General features: G+C 39.2%; 1 protein-coding gene across 1 annotated transcript; it reads left to right on the top strand.

Moving 5' to 3' along the window:
- The first annotated feature begins 9,300 nt into the window (after positions 1-9,300).
- On the top strand, positions 9,301-23,719 carry LOC139448157 (G2/mitotic-specific cyclin-B3-like). Its single transcript, XM_071229675.1, has 10 exons — positions 9,301-9,517; positions 10,743-10,853; positions 12,109-12,329; positions 13,216-13,288; positions 14,566-14,667; positions 15,524-15,754; positions 16,215-16,370; positions 17,166-17,315; positions 17,943-18,073; positions 19,790-23,719. Exons 1-10 carry the CDS (start codon positions 9,461-9,463, stop codon positions 19,839-19,841), a joined length of 1,284 nt encoding a protein of 427 aa, XP_071085776.1. The 5' UTR covers positions 9,301-9,460; the 3' UTR covers positions 19,842-23,719.
- Positions 23,720-23,792: the final 73 nt, after the last annotated feature.

The following is a 23,792-nucleotide window of genomic DNA, read 5'->3' as shown; positions in this document are numbered from 1 at the left end:
CACCACACACATGGACAGAGGTCTACAACAGCACAAATCCTCCAAAGATATCCGCTTCTTTGTTGAAAAAATATTTTCTGTTAAAAAATGAAACTTTCTATAGGAAAGGTGCGTATCTTCAACCTCCACCCTTCTAATGAGTATTACACCTGGTTGTTGTCAGCCTTAAGTGGTGAGACTGTGATTAGTCCAGCATGACAGGCTGGGTTTGTACTGTACCAGTACAGTCACAGATATCACCCGGGTCTTGCGTGTAGTCTCATCACAGGTAATCAGATGTGGCCTATATCTAATATGAGGACGTGACATATTGAAGATGACATATCTAGTTACTATAATGCAAATGAATATATCTTTGTGGAATAATTATTTCAATGAAAATAACTATATGTATCGTTGTTCTATCATTGTTCTATCATGATATCATTTCTGGACATTCGAACATGCGATCACAACTTGACAACATACTATTTGAGAGGGAAGTGTCCGGTTAGTTATTCCCCATAGACGTAGATAAACACCATGGCTGAATGATCTCATGGATTAAACACTCCATGCTAGTGTCATGTGGAAGGAATGTATGGATTAAACACTCCATGCTAGAGTAATGTGGAAGGAATGTATGGATTAAATACTCCATGCTATTGTAATGTGGAAGGAATGTATGGATTAAACACTCCATGCGAGAGTAATGTGGAAGGAATGTATGGATTAAACACTCCATGCTAGAGTAATGTGGAAGGAATGTATGGATTAAATACTCCATGCTATTGTAATGTGGAAGGAATGTATGGATTAAACACTCCATGCTAGAGTAATGTGGAAGGAATGTATGGATTAAACACTCCATGCTAGTGTAATGTGGAAGGAATGTATGGATTAAACACTCCATGCTAGAGTCATGTGGAAGGAATGTATGGATTAAACACTCCATGTCAGAGTAATGTGGGAGGAATGTATGGATTAAACACTCCATGTCAGAGTAATGTGGAAGGAATGTATGGATTAAACACTCCATGTCAGAGTAGTGTGGAAGGAATGTATGGATTAAACACTCCATGCTAGAGTAATGTGGAAGGAATGTATGGATTAAACACTCCATGCTAGAGTAATGTGGGAGGAATGTATGGATTAAACACTCCATGCCAGTGTCATGTGGAAGGAATGTATGGATTAAACACTCCATGCTAGAGTAATGTGGAAGGAATGTATGGATTAAACACTCCATGCCAGTGTCATGTGGAAGGAATGTATGGATTAAACACTCCATGCTAGAGCAATGTGGAAGGAATGTATGGATTAAACACTCCATGCTAGAGTAGTGTGGAAGGAATGTATGGATTAAACACTCCATGTTAGAGTCATGTGGAAGGAATGTATGGATTAAACACTCCATGTCAGAGTAATGTGGGAGGAATGTATGGATTAAACACTCCATGTCAAGAGTAATGTGGAAGGAATGTATGGATTAAACACTCCATGTCAGAGTAATGTGGAAGGAATGTATGGATTAAACACTCCATGCTAGAGTAATGTGGAAGGAATGTATGGATTAAACACTCCATGTCAGAGTAATGTGGAAGGAATGTATGGATTAAACACTCCATGCTAGAGTAATGTGGAAGGAATGTATGGATTAAACACTCCATGCTAGAGTAATGTGGGAGGAATGTATGGATTAAACACTCCATGCTAGAGTAATGTGGAAGGAATGTATGGATTAAACACTCCATGCCAGTGTCATGTGGAAGGAATGTATGGATTAAACACTCCATGCTAGAGTAATGTGGAAGGAATGTATGGATTAAACACTCCATGCCAGTGTCATGTGGAAGGAATGTATGGATTAAACACTCCATGCTAGAGTAATGTGGAAGGAATGTATGGATTAAACACTCTATGCTAGGGTAATGTGGAAGGAATGTATGGATTAAACACTCCATGCTAGAGTAATGTGGGAGGAATGTATGGATTAAACACTCCATGCTAGAGTAATGTGGAAGGAATGTATGGATTAAACACTCTATGCTAGGGTGATGTGGAAGGAATGTATGGATTAAACACTCCATGCTAGAGCAATGTGGAAGGAATGTATGGATTAAACACTCCATGCTAGAGTAATGTGGAAGGAATGTATGGATTAAACACTCCATGCTAGTGTAATGTGGGAGGAATGTATGGATTAAACACTCCATGCTAGTGTAATGTGGAAGGAATGTATGGATTAAACACTCCATGCGAGAGTAATGTGGAATGAATGTATGGATTAAACACTCCACGCCAGTGTAATGTGGGAGGAATGTATGGATTAAACACTCCATGCGAGAGTAATGTGGAATGAATGTATGGATTAAACACTCCATGCCAGTGTCATGTGGGAGGAATGTATGGATTAAACACTCCATGCTAGTGTCATGTGGAAGGAATGTATGGATTAAACACTCCATGCTAGAGTAATGTGGAAGGAATGTATGGATTAAACACTCCATGCCAGTGTCATGTGGAAGGAATGTATGGATTAAACACTCCATGCCAGTGTCATGTGGAATGAATGTATGGATTAAACACTCCATGCGAGAGTAATGTGGGAGGAATGTATGGATTAAACACTCCATGCGAGAGTAATGTGGAAGGAATGTATGGATTAAACACTCCATGCCAGTGTCATGTGGAAGGAATGCATGGATTAAACACTCCATGCTAGGGTAATGTGGAAGGAATGTATGGATTAAACACTCCATGCTAGAGTAATGTGGAATGAATGTATGGATTAAACACTCTATGCCAGTGTAATGTGGAAGGAATGTATGGATTAAACACTCCATGCTAGAGTAATGTGGAATGAATGTATGGATTAAACACTCTATGCCAGTGTAATGTGGAAGGAATGTATGGATTAAACACTCCATGCTAGAGCAATGTGGAAGGAATGTATGGATTAAACACTCCATGCTAGAGTAATGTGGAAGGAATGTATGGATTAAACACTCCATGCCAGTGTAATGTGGAAGGAATGTATGGATTAAACACTCCATGCTAGAGCAATGTGGAAGGAATGTATGGATTAAACACTCCATGCTAGAGTAATGTGGAAGGAATGTATGGATTAAACACTCCAAGCAAGAGTAATGTGGGAGGATGGGTATTACGCTGATAAACAAAGAATCATATTTGGGAGAGGGTTAAGATTCAAACTCATAATCATAGGATTCTGGCACCCTTAAGGGAGGCAATTCTTGACAGAGTATACACGGCTGCCCCAGAAACAAAAGCAAGTCGCATAAAATAAGGTAAATCAACAAACATTTTTAATTTTCCAGCATTTAAATTATGCTGACTAAGTCTTTACAATGTGGTAATGTTTAAACAATTGTGTGTCATTTAACTTGCAGGTACTGACACGCAAGACAAGTAGGAAGGGCTGGCTAAAATATGCTTAATCAGAATTAACGAAGATGGGAGGTAATCTTAATGATTATTGATATGAAAATCGTGTCATCGATAAAAAAACTTATACACTATTGTGATGACATAAAGTTTACATTTACCAAAACAGACTTGTTATTGTCAACCAGGTCATTTTCTGAAGCTGGAAAGCAACTGGTTTTGTTGTCTTTGATGTCCACAAAGTAGTCCATGTATAAATGCGTCACCATGCAGCAGTGGTGTGAAATATGTGGATTTCTTTTGGACATTTTTGCATATTTGCTCAAAGTTACCCTTCTGATATTTATTGATAAGTGATCGATATTAAGTTAACAATTATCAACCTCTATGATCTATATCGTTAGCCAACACTACAACTGGGTGCATGAATGTTGTTTTAGGCCAGTCAGTAATACTGCATCATGTCAGTGAGTGAGTGAGTATTATTATACGCCGCTTTTAGCAATATTTCAGCAATATCACGGCGGGGGACACCAGAAATGGGCTTCACATATTGTACCAACGTCAGGAATCGAACCCGGGTCTTCGGCATGACGAGTGAACGCTTTAACCACTAGGCTTCCCAGACCGCCCGCATCATGTCAGTCTCTAAACAATCAAGTCTGGACCAGGCAAACCAGAGGTGGGCAGCATGGGGCATAGATCCAAATAGATCCACATTGATCCACATAGATCCATACTGATCGGTCACGATGACACAATGTATTTATTTGTTTCTTAAATGCTGCACTAAGCAATGTTCCAGGTACATGATGTGATGGCGGTCCATTAATAATCGACTCTGGACCAGTGAATGACATGAGCATCGATCTACGCATGTGGGATATGATCACGTGCATCAAGCAGGTCAGTGAATCTTGACCACCCGATCCCGTTAGTCACCTCTTACGACAAGTTCGGATTGCGGAAGACCTTCCAACCAAGATGTTCATGGGAGGAGACACCGAGACACTAACTATTGTGATGAATTATTTTCCAATTAAAAGTGTTGTTTTTCACAAACTTATGGGAGTGAGTGAGTGAGTGAGTTGGGTTTAACGCCGCTTTTAACAGTATTCCAGTTATATCACGGCATGTCAGCTTAATGTGGGAGGAAAGCCCAAAGTGATGGAGGTCTCAGACGTTTAGCATTTTGGTGAAACCCACGAGCACGGTTATTGTGCTGACAAACCTAGAAACATAATCGGGGTGAACCGGGATTCGAACCCACAATCATAGGCTTCTGGCGTGCCTAAGGGACTCTGCACAGCGAATCGCGGCACCTTAGACCACTGGGCCACCCGTGCCCCCCACAAACTTACGGGACATAAAAAATTGAGAATATTGTTTAAAGCATCAAAATTTTAATAACAAACAGGCCTGGTACGCTCGTACTGCAATGTTTCCTGGTGGAAGGGTTTGTGTTGCAGAGGACAGTAAAATATTATTTTAGAGTATTGATATTTAAATTATTATGTGTTATTTAACATGAAGGCTAGAACAAAAGATTCTCTAAATGTATACTTCTATTCTAATTCATGGTTGATGATTAGTCAATCATCAGTTGCTTTTTCAAACCAAAGATAATTTATGAATTTTTACACCATTCCAAGAACTAATCTCTATACACTGTCTTACCTCTCACAAATACGTGACAGATACTACATATCACGTTATTGACTACCAGTTAAAAATAAGAACGACAATATCACATAACAATCCGATCACCTGACCTTGACAATAACACATCTTCATGATGAGGATATCAATGGGGTGGAATTACAAGAAAAAATATTTCAGTCCCTTATTCAATTTTCAAATAATTTATTTTATGTTTGAACATTCCTTTTGGCAGCACGATTATTTCTCCATGACTTCAGGATTTCTTAATTATTTCATGAATGTGTAAAATTGTTTCAGCGAAATTTTTGTCCTCCCCTCTGTAGCCCCGCTATTCCTGATAACAGGTTCATCGACCTAGACCCGCCCACACAGCTGATGAGCAAAGATCAGTCTCCTTGTATGCATGCAAGAAGCATGAAAGATACATTATACACAATGTAGTATGACACTTGGCACGAAGCCTTACAGCATGACACTGTAGTATGGCACTTGGCATGAAGCCTTGCAGCATGACACTGTAGTATGACACTTGGCATGAAGCCTTACAGCATGACACTGTAGTATGGCACTTGGCATGAAGCCTTACAGCATGACACTGTAGTATGGCACTTGGCATGAAGCCTTATGGCATGACACTGTAGTATGGCACTTGGCACGAAGCCTTACAGCATGACACTGTAGTATGACACTTGACATGAAGCCTTACAGCATGACACTGTAGTGTGGCACTTGGCATGAAGCCTCACAGCATGACACTGTAGTATGGCACTTGGCATGAAGCCTTACAGCATGACACTGTAGTATGGCACTTGGCATGAAGCCTTATGGCATGACACTGTAGTATGGTACTTGGCATGAAGCCTTATGGCATGACACTATAGTATGGCACTTGGCATGAAGCCTTACAGCATGACACTGTAGTATGGCACTTGGCATGAAGCCTTACAGCATGACACTGTAGTATGGCACTTGGCATGAAGCCTTACAGCATGACACTGTAGTATGCCACTTGGCATGAAGCCTTACAGCATGACACTGTAGTATGGCACTTGGCATGAAGCCTTACAGGATGACACTGTAGTATGGCACTTGGCATGAAGCCTTACAGCATGACACTGCAGTATACAGCATGACACTGTAGTATGACACTTGGCATGAAGCCTTACAGCATGACACTGTAGTATGGCACTTGGCATGAAGCCTTACAGCATGACACTGTAGTATGGCACTTGGCATGAAGCATGATGACAATTCACATATATATCAGATCCAGCATGAGTGTATTGTGAAATAGTGTGTAGAATCAGTCTTTAGTGACATACTAAAGTATGGCAGTGTAACTGTAGGATAACACTGCAGCATGACAATGTAGCACCAATCCTTAGCGTGACACCCCTCTTAATACATAATCACAGCCATGACATATTTCCCATGTGTTCTGAATGGTGGACAGCCTGCAAAGTTAATTAAAAGTTTGCGAACTTTTAACCCCTGGGTTTGTGCAAATTTAACAGATATATGCACATCATAATTTTTTCATTTTGTGTTGTCATAATAATTGCCCTGGAATTGTGGAATGAAGAGGACAATTGTAAAAGTTTATAATACCGTAACCCACAAAAATCGGACATTTCAATAATAGAATAAAGCAAGTCTGAATTATTACCATTATAAGTTAGGACATGGTCATAATCATCATGTTGAAAACAAATGATTCTACAGACCCTTGATAAAAGTAACATAACCTAAGAACCAAGAAGAAATATGGGTTAGATTTGGTATTCAGCAACCCATCCCTATCGTAAGAGGTGACTATATGCTTGTCTTAAGAGGTAATGTGATCGGGTTGTCAGACTCGCTGACTTGGTGTCATTGTATCCCAATTGTGTAGATCAATGCTCATGATGTCAATCACTGGATTAACTGGTTCAGGCTTGATTATTTACAGACCGCCGTCATATAGCTGGAATATTGCGGAGTGATGCCATAATGCAAACAATGGGTCATAAACCATAACCCAAACTCCAAAATGTGATTACTTACATAAATTTCAATCAAACACGACAGATTTCTGTGAATTCATCAATATACATTTCAATGAGTTATGGTTTGTTTGTTGTTTATTGCTGCACACAACAATAGTCCAGCTATATGATGCCAGTCTGTAAATAATCGAGTCTGGACCAGACTATTCAGTGATTGACATCATCAACATCAGTCCATGCAACTGAGATATGACATGCATCAACCAAGTCACTAAGCCTGACCACCTGATTCATTCCATCGTCTCTTAGACAAACATAGGTTTCTAGGGACCTTATTTATTACCAGAGCTTACCAGGAATCCCAATAATGGCCATTGGCACACAGCTTAGTGCATAGTTAGGTCCAAGCCAGACATATATAGAAATATCAAGTAAGACGAAAATTAATTTCAAGTTATGTCAATCTCAATTTTGCCAAAAAACCTACATCCTATATATTATATAAGTGTTCTGTCTTACTTTCACTTTGAAATATTGCGTTAAGGAATGCAAAGATTATCAGAGCACCTTCAGAATACAGTACCACAACTTCCCGTGAGGACGCGAACCCACGACCATTCGGATTGTTAGCCCGACAGCTAACCGACTGAGCTACGTCCACACTGTGAAACAAAGTGCAAATTTACCTAACCATGCCTATGACGTTACGGAACTGAACGAAAAGGGTCGAATAGGTGACGGACACTTACGAAGGTTACGGGTAGGCATGGTGTCTCGTGACTTTAGTCTACGGACACTAACGAATGATCACGATGCCATTTGGCACACTCATCCCATTCCGTAATCTACAAGATACCGAGTGGTGAGGAATGAGCCGATATGGCGCAAACTGAAAACGGCTCCAGGCATCAGACAGCAGACGTCGAACTCTCTAGTACGCATGAATGATATGGTATTTAATAATTCGTCAGGTGATTTTTGTGACAGAAAAAGTGTGGTAGGGAACACTGTAAGGATGAATATTAAGAAACGAGGGAGGCATGAGCATGGCTAGTGACGACACAATGGTGAGTTCACTTTGAATCAGTACTGAAAAAATGTAGCGGGTGAAAGTGGCTTGTGTGAGTGTTCCAGGACAGTTTCCAGTAGCCAAAATAGTTGACACAAAACCATTGCATCCTTTTTACTCGACATTTTGGTGTGAAGAATATTAGGAGCCTCTACAGAATCTACAACAGCCACAAAACGGGTACCCAACCCTAATGAACGTAAAGGGGATCCAAGGGCTAAGGTAATATAATAGCCACTGAATGGGAGCCTAACCCTAATGATCGTAAAGGGGTGATTGACCTTAAAGGGGATCCAAGGGCTAAGGATCAAGTTCGGGGTAACCTACCCTAACATTGGTGACATTTGGAGTTCAGCGATATCCCTAATAAACTGCATTCTTGTGCATAATAATGAAAATTAATGAACCGGAAAAATAATATATGTATATTAGTTCCCATTTATAACCATTTAAGCTACTTGAATTAGGAGAAATACGAAATAAAAAATATATAAAAAAGAAATGTGCTTTTGTAAACTAGCACTTGTTCTAAAATGTGCCGCTGCATGCTATATTTCGTAAACAAATATTCAAAACTCTCAACACCGCTGGGCGTATTCAATGACATTGCGTGTAGAGATGATAGATCACTGGGAGGAGCTTATGCACACTCAATGACCCCTGACGTCACAGGGCATTGTTTCGCCGGTATGACTGGCAACAAAATACTACAAATTACGTCATAGGGTATTGTCATGTGTTTGAAAAGTGTGTGGTACTGTATTCTAAAGGTAGGCCAGATTCCGCCGTCATATAGCTGGAATATTGCTGAGTGCGGCGTTAAACAATAAACAACAAACAAACAAACAAGCAAACAACAACATGATGCAAAATGAATGTATTCAAAATGAATGACTCATTCTGTTGGGCGTTTCTCTAATAGTCATTGTCATGCGAAACTAATTTTAGGTAAGCATTATAACCGTCGTATATTAATAATAAGTTATATTAGCATTACAGCATTACCATCACTAACGTGACGTCCAGGACAGTAGTCTTCCTCCATAATTGCACGTGCGGAATAAAACAAACTGAGAGTGGCCTTCCCTTCAATGGTTATCTCGACAGATGGCGCTGTCTTGAATTTGATTGGTCGAATCTGAATTTTGGACCAATCAGCATTGAGACTGTACTCGCGAATTTCAAACGGCCCACGACACTAAGAAGAAGATTGTTTACAGTGTGTGAGAACTTTTGAGGGAATATTTTTGGGATCTCGAAATTGTTCACAACATTGCTGGTTCATGTGCGTTAATCTTAAGCAGCCAAGTTTTACCAGAGAGAAACTGCGGATTTTCGACCGTCGGCTTACCCAAGAATGAACAAGAGGAAAGACCGAATTTTGAGATCAAAGGCAACAATGCCGCTTGATCAGGTGTGTATGGTTTCATTAGAGTGAATATTTTGCAAAAAAGATGCGTTTTATTATGCATTGAAAAGTTGATAATGTCACCGTAAGCATATGTGAATTAAACGAGAACTAGTTTTATGGCTTAGTTAGGTTAACACGTTTGACGGCCTAGAATTGGCCCCAAACAAAACCGTATTTTTTCTCCATTTTTGCGAGGATCATTCAGTATGATTCGGTCCACGACAATGCAAAATCCGTTTGGAAACAAGATTAGCAAACTAGAAATAGTTTAGATATACTTATTCCCATTCTTAGCAAGGCACCATGAGAACGAATGCATGCATAAACTGATAAATGTACACTGCTTTGAACACCATGAATACGAAAGTTTACACATGATCACAATAGGCATTTAATTAGCATTATTTACAAGCTATGTAACTGCTGAAACACCCTTATGTTTACCATATAGGTTACCTGAACTGCTAAATTAATTGTCTAGAGTAGATACAGTGTGTTAGATCAAGATATTGTGAAAGGAACCTGGGTACTGGCGAAAAAAACATGTCCCTTTTCTGCAAATTGGTGCAATAAACTGTCTCCTTTCTTGAAACAAAAGAATTATCTGAAGAACAATTACATTGTTTTTCTAATGATAACTTTGTTGACATGATGGTTAAGGTAACATAAAGATTGGAAATCTTTTTCATAAGCCTGAAAGCAATGATAAGAAGGCCTTGCTCATGTTGTTTAATTGATAATGATTTGATACATCATCTTAACCAGGAATGGATTTTGGTGGTTTGAAGTGTTTCACAATATTTTACGATGCACATGGCCATATTTTGATACGTATCACAATATATTGTATGATTCTAAAGTTTGAATTCAAAAGCAATTTGAAACACCACGCAGTGTATGATTTAAAGTTCATAAATGGAACAAAACAAGATGCTGGTGCAACATAGTTTCCTCATTCAATAAATATGCACAGATGCACACTGCGCATATTTGACAAGTGTATAAACAATAAAAGTAAATACTTGAAAAAAATTGCTATTTGCACTTGGTATACTGAGCATTACAAAATGATATTGTGATGCATATGATGGAAAGATTGAACCTCAATTTACCATAAATACCATAAACCCTTAATCATAAATAATAACATTTGATTGTTCTTCATTCACTTATCATGCTTATCATGCATGTGAAATATTACTGTTAGTAACATTGTTTTCAATTTCAGATTCATCATGATAGCACCAGCAATGCTATGAACATGGGAGTAAAGAGACATGGCGGAGTTCTCATCGACCCCTCACTCAAGCGCAGAGCAGCGTTTGGAGACATCACAAACGTTAGTACATTCACACATGAGTTGTACATGCTACAACTTGTAGCTACTCAAAATAGACTGTGGTTAGTGGTGTGTCTATATACGACAACACATCTGTTTTCATGCACTAGGCACAATGCAAACAATGCTTTCAGTTTTAAGCTAAAAATATAAACATACCTATTTTGGACATGATCAATCTCACTAAAATCAGATCTTAGTTCTCACTACCATGACTACTGCTATAAGCATGATAAGGCACTAGTTTCAAACTGGCGACTTCCATTCCAGACTACATTTTGAAAATTCTTTTGACGATATACTCAATTCATAATCTGAAAATTGAACACAAGTACATTCTGGAATAGATGGCCTAGGTTGTATGGCGGTACATCCCATGTGAAGTCTTTTCCTTTCAAATGTTTATCCCATGGAATTGAGAGGCTGGACCAGTTTGATGGTTTCAGTCATACGGCCTGAAACTGTCGTTTGGAATACCCTGTGTTAATCTTTTCACGGTTGTATGATTGAAAAACACATTTGGACTGTCACTTACCTGATCTGGTAAGTGACGTTCTGATTGGTCCTGTTTGTGTGTTTTGGAATGGTAAATATCATGTATTAGGAATATCCTGGGTAGAATAGGTCTTCAGCAACCCATATTTGCCGTAAATGGCGACTGTGCTTGTCGTAAGAGGCAGTTAATGGGATCGGGTGGTCAGGTTTACTGACTTACAGAACGCCATCATATAGCTGGAATATTGCCGAGTGCGGCGTTAAACAACAAACAATCAATGATATAAAATGACATGACTGAAAAAAACTGTTGAAATAAGCATTTATGTTTAGTCCCAACTCTGACACTCCAATGACCCACAAGGTATATAATGTAAAAGTCAAAATAAGATCAAATTCCTGATGAATCAGTGACAAAGAGACATGTTGGCTTTCTAATGACCAAAGATGGATTAATAAAAAAACAACTGCTGTCTGGTATGTAATCGTTATGATGTATGTCATAAAATATATCATCGGATATGCATGGCCACTTGTCCAATAATCCATTAGTCTGAGACTAGTGAAATTGTAGAGGAACCTTTTTTTTACATCAAACAACTAGTTCGAATTAAGCTCTTGAGTAGTTTGAGATGACAATGGTCTCTACCTCTGTAAGAAGAGATGAGTAATCAAAAAGTATCTTGAAACTATTTCTGACAACTTGTAATTTGTACATCAATAACCCACATAATTCATCTTTGGGCTGATTGTATTACAGTCTGTGAAAGAGAACCAAGGTGGAAAAGATGCACAGAAGAAAAAAACAAGTTCCAGCCAGAAAGGGCTGAAAGCAAGTCAGGGGAAGATACCAGTCGTAGAGAAGTCGCGACCAAAGCTTAAGCCAGTCACAGAAGACAAAGAGAATAATTCCAGTTCTGAGGAAGAAGTCATCACTTTGTCTCAAGAGGTGCTGTCATCACAAGACTTTTCCTCACAGAGGTTGGTACTGAACAGCATAAGATAACAGTAGTCCCTTCTTACAAAGCAGTCACCATACCTTTCTGGCAAGGGTTGACAAATTGGATTAAATGACACCCATGACAAGTAGAATTTGGTGGTCGAAAAAAAGAAGTTTGCTTTGTATTTGTTTTTCTAGTGATAAATGTATTTGCCATTATTTTTTACTTATCCTGCATTACTACGTTTAAGGATGCATTAAGGAGTAATGCAGGGTAAGCATGATAAGTATACAAATGTAAAAAATATTTATATTTTACTAAGTTTACTGAGCCAAAATGTTGTCTTTTCTTCAAGTTCAATAACCATGATAAACATTCTCTCAAACATTTATGACTTTAATGGAGAATAGGTGAAGTTTTATGTGCCACTTGTCATGCATATTCTCTGGCAAATCGATCTATCATGGATTTGTCAAGTCCTGATCCAGGTATATTTGGGAGCCCACGTTATCAGAACTATCTGTTTTTGTTGGGTCGTTATGTAATGTTATACCACTGTGGGGATACAAGTAGCTGCCCGGCATGTCATGATGGTATTTATCAATGACTTGTATCATCAGTTAGTTACAGACTGATTTGTTTTATCAACTATTTACAGACTGTGACATGTCTTATCAACTATTTACAGACTGCTGCAGTATAGCTCAAATATCAATATCAAATCAGGGCGGATGGGTAGCCTTAAGGTTAAAGTGTTTGCTCGTCACGCCAAAGACCCTGGTTCGATTCCCGACATGGGTACAATATGTGAAGCCTATTTCTGATGTTCCCCGCTGTGATATTGCTGGAACATTGCTAAAAGCGGCATCACATCAAATCACACCCTCAACAAGTCTGTAACTACCTTCTTTCATTCCTTCTTTCAGTTCAGGGTCGGGTGAAGCAAGCAAGCACCAGAGATCCATATCTGAGGAGATTGATGAGCTGGAGCTGCTGCTGGTAAGGTCAAGACAGTGAGAATAATCTCCCAGCTACAAGCAATTACACATTATCTGTCCCCATTGACTTGTATGTTTCCATCTTTTCAACATTAATCCATAATTCCTAGTTTGGGAGTAGGTTATTCTTGTTATTTTCAATGTTGGAGAAAATTTGGATAAAATGTGCAGGCACCAGCTCAGTGTCTTGTTGGGATGAAATCTCATTGCTTCAAAGAGCGCATCTGTGGTCTAGTGGTAGAGGTTCCGCCCGGAGAGTTGAATGTCTTGGATTCGATCCCCGATCGTGTCATACCAAAATACCTTAAAAGATGGTACCGGTACTTGTTGTTACCCTGTCTGACGCTTGACATTTATGGGCTGAACCAAGGACTGGTCGGCTCGGAGTCAGTATACTGTGTCTGAGTGGGGTATTCATGTTAAAACTGCAGCATGGTATCTCAGCGAGCTAGCACTATAAATTGGCATGAGTCCGGACTAGTACAAGCAGGAAACTATCTTGAGTTCTAATCCTTTTTGCAAATGCCTTTCAACCAGATCAGATTGTGGCACACACTCACATTTGAGGGATGAATGGACATGTTTTGCATGCTCAAGGATCCAGTGTATCTCATAGAATTGAAGTATTGTAGCACTGGCAAGTTTATAATAGTGAACACTGTATGACTGTTGTGGAGTGTTCAGTGCAGGATTCACCGGCTACTTGAGCTTGGTTTTATATATGTTGTCCTATTCTCTTATAAGGTAGGAATGGTTGCAAACAATCTTCACTGCAAGTCTTATTGGAAGTACAGAAGTATGCATGTTTGAATGATCAAAACGAATTAAACTGAAGCATACACACAAGATTTATCTGATATTTCTGTTCTGATAGCTTACAGTCAATGTTCGGATGGTCCATGTCAGAGTTTGATTCAAACCAGGAAGTGCCCATACATCATATGCATACAGCTTCACAGAAACCTTTTATTTGCTGTTGGTGCAGTGGGATATTTTTTCAGCTACAACTGAAAAACATGATATTTTTTTATAAAGACTGAACAAAATCTTCTTTTTTTTCTACAAAACACATTGCAACAATGGAATTTTTTTCAATTTCTTTCTTTTTTCCAACAATACGAAGCTTTTATTTTATTTTTTCCAAGGTTTTTGGGGGGGATTTTTTGTTTCCAAATATCAAACAGTTGGTTCCTAAGACACCAATGATTTATTACTGATACTGTGAGTCCAACACTCGAATATATAGAGACCAAGGTAAATCACTGGCTTGTGTTACAGGAGGAGGAGCAGATTGATGATATTGACAAGGAGAACCTCGGAGACCCTGCACAAGCTGCTGTGTATGCTAAGGACATCTTTGAATATTACAAAGAGAGAGAGGTATGAGCAAGCTTCAGATCCCCTCACCTTGAATAAGCCTCAGATCCCCTCACCTTGAATAAGCCTCAGATCCCCTCACCTTGAATAAGCCTCAGATCCCCTCACCTTGAATAAGCCTCAGATCCCCTCACCTTGAATAAGCATCAGATCCTCTCACCTTGAATAAGCCTCAGATCCCCTCACCTTGAATAAGCATCAGATCCTCTCACCTTGAATAAGCCTCAGATCCCCTCACCTTGAATAAGCCTCAGATCCCCTCACCTTGAATAAGCCTCAGATCCCTTCAGCTTGAATAAGCCTCAGATCCCCTCACCTTGAATAAGCCTCAGATCCCCTCACCTTGGATAAGCCTCAGATCCCCTCACCTTGGATAAGCCTCGGATCCCCTCACCTTGGATAAGCCTCGGATCCCCTCACCTTGGATAAGCCTCAGATCCCCTCACCTTGGATAAGCCTCTGATCCCCTCACCTTGAATAAGCCTCAGATCCCCTCACCTTGGATAAGCGTCAGATTCAGTATCCTTGTTTTCGCATATTGACCTCATCAAGAGTAATAATTTGTTTTGTTATACTTTAGGTTATTAAGTCTATAAACCATCCAGTTTCGTTACAGTAACTTAGATGCAAACCGTAAAATGTGCGTAACAGTTGCCATCTTGTTTTCTAGCAGACAAGTCAATATTCATCATGTGACAGGTCAATACTGATATATTCAATATTCACAATCAGTGTCTGTCATATGATTTCGGGGTCTACATGTGGTACAGATTAACCAAAAGAATTGCAAGATTCTTAATTGGAGGTATAACAATACTGAAATGTTGACGGTCTGATGACTTGACTGTGTGTGTTTCAGCTGAAGTTCAACATCGACCAGTACATGTCTCGACAGCCCCACCTGACTCCCAACATGCGGAGTATCCTGGTGGACTGGCTGGTGGAGGTTCAGGAGAACTTTGAGCTGAACCACGAGACCCTGTACCTCGCCGTCAAGCTGGTCGACACCTACCTGTCACGCAAACAGATCCTCAAGGAAGTACTGCAGCTGGTTGGGGCTGTGTCACTCTTCGTGGCTTGTAAATTTGACGTGAGTTTTAATTTTCAACATACATTGACATTGTTATAGAAACATTTTGTTTCAAAAGTGGAGTTATTTCTCCTTTTACTGGGTCACATTTTGCAAACAGAAACAACAGAAGTTTTTGTGATTTGTTGAAAGTTCAACTGCAATCTTCATCAATGTTGTTACACTGTAACATTGTGACATGACATCCCACTCGTCTAAGAAGTAATTAACTTTTCAGTGTTGTGTCCCTTGGTTATGCCAGGATCTGCTGATTCATGTATTAGTCTGATTCAACTTGATAATTATCAGGTGGCAGAGCTCTAAAGGTTTTCTGTTATCAGCTGGTTTGCATATCCAGACTTCATACTTACATACCATTGGTGTGATATTGGTGAATCTGGCATAAAACAACATGCACTCACTGTTTGACCTCATTTACTACATGTTGAGAGTATGGTTCATGTATGTGTTGTACCGACAGGAGCGCTGCCCACCCCTTATTGAGGACTTCCTGTACATCTGTGACGATGCCTACACTCGCCAGGAGTTTATTCAGATGGAGATGAACATCCTTCGCATCGTTGGCTTCGACCTTGGAATGCCCCTATCCTACAGATTCCTCAGGAGATATGCAAAGGTTGGATTAGCTACTCAGCAAATCACTGGTCACCTGTTTTATAGAATTTGAATTATAGATTATGAGACTTAATAAAAATATTTACACGTGAGATCTGGGGTAGAATAGTACTTCAGTAACCAATGCTTGATGTAAGAGGTGACTAATGGGATCGGGTGGTCAGGCTCGCTAACTTCGTTAATGCATGTCGTGGATTGATGCTCATGATGTCAATCACAGGATTGTCTGGTCCGGACTCAATTACTTACAGACTGCCATCATATAGCTGGAATATTGCTGAGTGCAGCGTTAAGCAACTAACAAAATATTAAAAATATTATATGAGCTGCCTCTTACCCTAGTAATTGTCAGTGGCCGCTGGTGGCCCAGTGGTATCAGATGCACTGTTGTGCACAAATCCACTGTGGTTCTGGTCAGAATCTGTTGGTGATAGGCTCAAATACCAAGTTTGATTCATTTATGAAGGCTGGTTCTTTGTAAGTAGATAGACATCTACTGGTAGGTTTCTCAGGAGTGCTCAAAGTCTACAATAGTGTCACTTTGGGCTTTAAACTGACACACATGGTGTGACTGTAAAATTGTTCAAAGCAGCTTCCATTCCAAAACTACCATACCTTAACTTAGCCAAGAGTTACTGAAGTCAATGATCAAAAAGATTTAATGAAAATATTCATAGCTTCTTCAAAACTGCGTATGATTAGAGAAATTAGGTAATAATATCTTGATGTCCTCCATGAACTGAAGGCTGCTCAAAGAGAGTTTAAGCTGAGACTTGCATATTGTGCTGTATTCCAGTGTGCACGCGCTGCAATGGAGACTCTAACCCTGGCTCGCTACATCCTGGAGATGTCCCTGATGGAGTACAGCCTACTGTCAGTGAAGGAATCCCAGCTGGCCGCGGCCACTCTCTACCTCGCTCTCAGCATGAAGAAGGAAGGAACATGGGTAACAGTCAACTCATCATACATATAACAAGCCTCTTGTCGCAATGTTGCAGTTTTGTAATATCTACAGTTGTATTGTGTGAAAATTTGTGTGAAAAAGAATGATATTAATTTTAGTAGGGCACTGGGTTAGTCTAGTGGGTAAAGCATTCGCTTGTCATGCTGAAGACATGGGTTCAATTCTCCATTTGTACAATGTGTGAAGCCCATTTCTGGTGTCCCTTGCTGTGATAATGCTGGAATATTGCTAAAAGCGGCGTAAAACCAAACCCATGCACTCACCCATTTTAGTAGGTAAATGACTAGTACCTATCAGTGTCAAAGTTAGCTATGTTGGGTGTAAGCTATTCTGAAAAATTATAAACTCCTTATGGATTCTTTCCAATTGTGGTACGGTTTCTATACCAATAGAATTGCAGTGCAAAGTTTGATTTTGATAAGAAGATTTTCCGAGAAATATTGCTTTTTTCGTGTTTTGAACTTACAAATATGTTGAAGTCGAAAGGTATTACTGAGCAGTGTTCACTTTCTGTTTTGTTATTTGTCTTAAGTTTGACAAACAGCATAGTACTGGTTGCAGACTTCAGATTACGCCCGACTTTACTGACATATACATTTTATTCAACAGACTCGGACCATGGTTCACTTCACCGGCTACGAGGTGTCGGAGTTGAGAGACCTCAGCAGACAACTGAACACTGTGATCAAGTCTCCTCCAAACAAACAGCTCACAACCATCAGGTCAAAGTATGCACACAAGTGAGTAGTGCCGTCTTACCAACTGTCATTACCTCTGTCAGGACGTGGACAAACAGAATCAGAGATTTATATGGGCCTATCTATTTTTTAGGCCAGGGGACTCTCGGTTCTTATTCTGGGCTGGGTCCCAGGCTGGCAACATGTGGCACGCTTCACTTGATTTCCGAGAAGTTGACTTGGGCCATCGTTTATAGTGTATCATATCATTCCACCTGCTCAGAAGCCTTAAGCCTGTTATAGATAGGAGACAGCCTCCATGGTCTGGTGGTAAAGCTTCCGCCAGACAGCGGAAGGTTCAGGGTTCGATCCTGGCCACGTCATACCTAAAGAGGTTAAGCGATGGTACTTGTTACCCTATCTGGCACTCGGCATTAAGGGACTAAACAAGGACTGGTCGGCCCGGAGTCAGTATACTGTGTCTGAGTCGGGTATTCATGTTAAACTGCGGCATGGTATCTCAGTGGGCTAGCACTATAAATCGGCATCAGTCCGTACTAGTACAAGCAGCCAGACACACACGTGCATGCATGTCGCTATATAAGTGCAATAATCTTGGACGCAACATTAAACCCCATTTCACATTACCTTCAGATAGGAAATTTCAATTTTTAGATTGAAGGAAACCAACCATTGATGCTCATGAACTTTGAGTATATTATTTACCAGAAAAGGAGTGTCAGTTATCAGTAACATGCAATTTCCAAATTTGATTAATTTTTATGAATCAAACAGCAATATGCTTTCCGTCCTCCAGGAGTGGCAATGTAATTATTTGGGTCCATTCACAATTTGTGTGCGAATTGGATGCCCTATTTTGCATGTTGTCACACTGCAGGAAACATATACCTGGTACCCTTTCCCTGGGAGGCTGTAACATCATCCCCATGGGTACAAATCCAAGATTTGCCCCGATCATGTTTCTGGGTTTGTCAGCACCATCCCAATGCGTGTGGGTGTCACCAAGTGGTGAACATCTGAGACCTGCATCTCTGCGGGCTTCCTCCCCCATACTTACAAGCCTTGACATAACCTAATAATGTTCACAACGGCATTAAACCAAACTCACTTACAAAGAAATAACATTACCGGATGCTCTGTCAGTCTACATGGTCTATAAAGTATGACTCGAGGAGACAAAATGATTTAGACACTTCTCAAACTGATGAATATTTTTGTGCTTTCACAGCATTCTGAGTCAATCTATCACCAGTAAGTAATGAGATCAAGAATTTAAGACTAAAAGACAGCCTTCCAAGAAACAGAATTTAAATATATCACATCAGAACAATTTGTTTATCAGATTCCCCTACATTTTTTTTCCATAATTAATGAAAATGAAGCATATTGACTTCACAATATTGTTTTCTGCAAATCGGATATTTATCCTTCTGCAGTGACAGATTAAGAACTCCTGGGTCCCATTCCACAAGGCAATCTTAACATTTTGACTATCATAAGCCTATATTAAACTATTGGAGTTGCGATCATCTTAGAGCTTTGACTATCATAAGCCTAAGCAATAAGACTGCCCTTAGCCTGTGTTAAAGTATGAGAGTTACGACCCCCTTAGCGTTAAGATCGCTTTGTGCAAAGGGACCCAGTACCCTCTGCTTGTTGTCAAAGAAGCCCCAAAATGTATGCGATGTAATATTGTTCCGGACACCCGATGAACCCTGTGTTTACATAATGATAACAATGCTAAAATCTTTGTTTCAGAGTTTTCTACGAGGTTGCCAAAACTACCACAATAGACAACGACGACTTATAGTTTCTCCAGTGGAAGGTGTTTTATCCGTGGCAGCATGTGTGTTATGTATTACAGCAAGTGTCAATCATGAACACTGTTCTCTGTGCTCTGTACACACCTCCTGGTGGCCCACATTGAAATTGACAATGATATCGCCAGTTGACGCCCCCCTAATGTGTTGTGAAGGCAGCTGATGGACGTACATTGAAAAGGACCAAAGCCAAGCACCACCGCTCGGCATCCTGTTGAACCATATCGATTGGAACTAGTTGATATGAACGACTGAATATTTTTTATTTGCATTGTTAAATATTTATTGTTTTTTCACAGTGCCTTAGAAAGATTAAAATTTCAATAATAATTTAGAATTAGAACCCACATGACAAATTAGAATGATAAGGCGTAAAGTATTTCCATTAAGATATTAGTATTATATTAGACTTATTTACTCATAGGTGATAAAATTATAAGTATAATGTTTTGGGCATTAAGAGGTTCAGTTCAGAGATAATAGTGATTCTATTTTGCAAGTAGTAATGAGTTTAGTTGACGACAGGTGTAACTTGTACAGAGACAATGATATGTACATAATGTCTATCCAAATCAAGCATGATATTTCGGACTGAGAGGAAATAAGCAATCAGGAATAATACCTCAGAGTTTCAACCAAGCTATGGGACACACTCAGTGTTGTATAGGACACTCGTTACCTCCCTGCTTGTACAGTTTTTACAACAGCATCGTGATGCTTTGTTAGATATTTTTATCCCCTGTTTTAGGTTTATTATGTTAAGGATGCAATATATATATAGTTCTTCACTACACTGTTACAATACTGGAGCGTTGTGAAACGAAATGATGACATGAAATTAATAGTCGTCAAATTAAATTAACAGCTGGCTTTTGACATTTAAGTGAGCTGACCTGTCTCTGTAATGAGTCTATGGGAGATGTTTGTCCTTGCAGGGAACCTATATGGAATCCTAATAGTAAACTATAGTTGAACATACAATCACATCAGAAGCTTGGAATAAAGCAATATGCAAAACTTGACATGAAATTCCTGTATCCAAATTCAGCCTATTTTTTTTACCCTGTATGTGTGCGACATGACATGTGTTTGTGACTGTCTTTTCATTCATCTTTCTGCCTCTTCTCTCTCTCTCTGTCTGTGCTGTCCTTGCCTCAACTGCTCTGTAGGAAGTCTACTGGACAGATTTACTGAATACTTACAATAGTAGGAACATGCATCTCAAATCGGCAATCTCATTAAATCAGATTTTCACTCTGATGCAATACCTCTTTCACTGGACTTTGTAATGGACCAATCAGTGTCAAGGCTTCTGAAATCTTGAAAATGAATGTGACCGGGAAGCTCCAAATACAAAATAATAAAGCTGCATTATTATATTGTTGGGGAAAACTATACATCCAATTCTTCCGGAGATCCATGGCATCTACACTAACAAGGGTGTACTAGCAAGGGTATAATTGAGTGGGTTTACTTTTGCTAAGATCAATATTTCCAAATCCTGGGCCCACTTGCAGAAAGCAATCTTAGCACTAAGATGATCGTAACTGCCATACTTTAACTTAGGCTTGTGGTAATCTTAGCGCTAAGATGGCTTTGTGCAAGTGGGCCCAGTAGGTCAAGAAATGAATCCAAATCATTCTTCAAAACTAACCTTGGATCGGCTCAAGAAAGCAGTCATTCAGAGAGTTGTGTATATCTGACTGGGTGATCTCCTGTGGGGGTTACCTCAGATCGTCAAGCAGACAGGTGTCATATCAGAGTGATCCTATCTGATTTTAATGAGTTTGCCTTAAGTCAGGAAAGAGGTCATTCAAAAGTTCTGCATATTTCAGTTCCATTTAATTCCTTGTGTACCATTTATGCTCGGTCAGTGCATAAGGTGGTAGGGAATGTTACTACCATTAACATTACCACAGGGCAATTGCAACTGCTTTTGGATTAAACTTGCTTTCATTGGACATTGATATTACTTCATGTGCATCTTGCTTTCATTGGACATTGATATTACTTCATGTGCATAATGTCAGAGTAAACTGGGCTGCTTCATATCAGCCATGTAAATTAACCGTAGGGCAACCCTCATACTTCATGTGTGTTATGTAACAAATATTTTGTGATGAGAATTATAACTGCATCGCTGCCAACTGTTCCGAAATTTTTCATATTTGTTACGAATTAGCAACTCAATACGAAAATATTATTTCTTCCTTAATTCATATCAATAACATGACCATCTAAGACAAAATGTCACATTGACTAAATTTTCATGAAAATCCGTCAAGAGGGTAATTATTTTGCCTCACACCATCTCCTACGAACATGGGGTATATCGACTGGCATGAACTCTATAGAGTTGCATCTGTCCAGTTGAGGCACTCCACTCCTCAGAAGTTTCTGTAGTTGAAATAGAACGGATTAATAATTGCCTTGAGAGGTCAAATTGATATGAATATTCCACTCCATAACCAGCACAATAAGCAATATATTCAGTAGGCACTGTCCAGTAGACTGTCCATATGTTCAATACAAATCTTAGTACTAAGACTTTGTTTGGCTGTATTACTGCTTCATAAATATAGAAGTCTTAGCACTGAGATGACTTGATGAAGGGAAGTTTGAAAAAACAATATTTATTGAGTATTTTGTAGGAACCATTTAATCTTAGTAGTCTTTAGCTAGAAAGAATTTGGTCTTGCTACCGTACCCAGTGTTTGTGGAGGCTGCAAGTACAATGATAATACTTGAACCTGAATGTGGACCAGCACAAGGTGATCTTAACACTAAGACTTGTAGAACCAAATGTTACTCCAAAGGATAGAGAATTTAAAACATAACTTACTAGAAGTGTGTCCAAATGATAAAAGGCACTAGTGCTGGGATAGGATTGTTGAATTTTCACATGGATTTATTTCAACAGGGACCTGTTAAAAGTGTCTAGTACAGCAGAGTAGCGGGAAATAGATGGTCCTGTAGAAGAGAAATTGAAGAATGGAAAATATTTCTTTTCTTTAATCAGTCGAAGAGTTTATTCATTTCCACCTACAGATTGCTTTCATTACTACAATACAAAACTCATTGATAATATTCATTTCACAGTTTTGCAATTTGGGTTGGATCTGTAAACCTAGTAATTAAAAAACAATGTCTTATTGTCCCAAAGCTTTAGGCAATAGACCTTGGGATCATCCCATTCTACCAGCTATTTGAACATAAGACTTCAAGTAGTTGTACTGCAAATATCACATTGTGGAGCAGGGTCAAGAACGAAAGTGAGTGTGATTGGTTGTCCTGTGAATTCTAATCAAAGCATTTATTAAATCCTGTATCCCTTTTTTATAACAATATTTGTTCAGTTATGTGCCATTGTTAAAAAATGGAGTTGTAAATGCTTTAGTTGTCACCTGTGTGAATGTTGTCTGTATAAAAAAGTGATATACAAATGTGCTAATAGCTTATCATTATCCAACTAATTTGGTCTAACAACAAAATTGTGACTTTTCTCAGAATCACCAGTGAAAAAGATGCCACATCTAAGTAATTCTTCAAATTATCAAACTTGTGCAATCTTCATCATATATTTTTTATAATATTTTCTAGTACATTTGTATGTTTGTCCTTTACTTTCACTGAAACATGATATGCTAAGCAATATTTGCCAACAGTTTGCCTGAGTTGTTCATACAAAACAGCTGAAAATTGTCTATAATTGAGAATATTTTGCACATTTAACTCAGTATTTACATTCTTTCTTACTTCGCATCTATTCCACTGTATATTTTCAGAAGATGGTACATTAATCATGAGCAAGTGTAATCCCTCGGTCTAGTCCTGTCATGTAATTCACAAATTATCAAAAGAAATAAAGTATCACATCGTAGCTGTCTTTTTCATTTCTTTCCCTGACGGGAGAGTGGAAGGTTGGTGGTTCAATCCCCTGG

This window comes from Haliotis cracherodii, unplaced genomic scaffold, assembly GCF_022045235.1.
Source record: "Haliotis cracherodii isolate W230 unplaced genomic scaffold, xgHalCrac1.p SCAF_7, whole genome shotgun sequence".
NCBI classification, from domain to species: Eukaryota; Metazoa; Mollusca; class Gastropoda; order Lepetellida; family Haliotidae; genus Haliotis; species Haliotis cracherodii.
The sequence above is the reverse complement of the archived record's forward strand: the minus strand, read 5'-3'. Positions and strand labels throughout refer to the sequence as shown.

What these genes read in the sequence shown, in the direction of transcription:
- LOC139448157 (XM_071229675.1), top strand. Translation starts at nt 9,461, where the DNA reads ATGAACAAGAGGAAAGACCGAATTTTGAGATCAAAGGCAACAATGCCG. An exon ending in CAACAATGCCGCTTGATCAG is followed by an intron (nt 9,518 to 10,742) that starts GTGTGTATGGTT and finishes TTTCAATTTCAG; the next exon opens with ATTCATCATGATAGCACCAG. An exon ending in TGAAGAAGGAAGGAACATGG is followed by an intron (nt 17,316 to 17,942) that starts GTAACAGTCAAC and finishes TTTATTCAACAG; the next exon opens with ACTCGGACCATGGTTCACTT.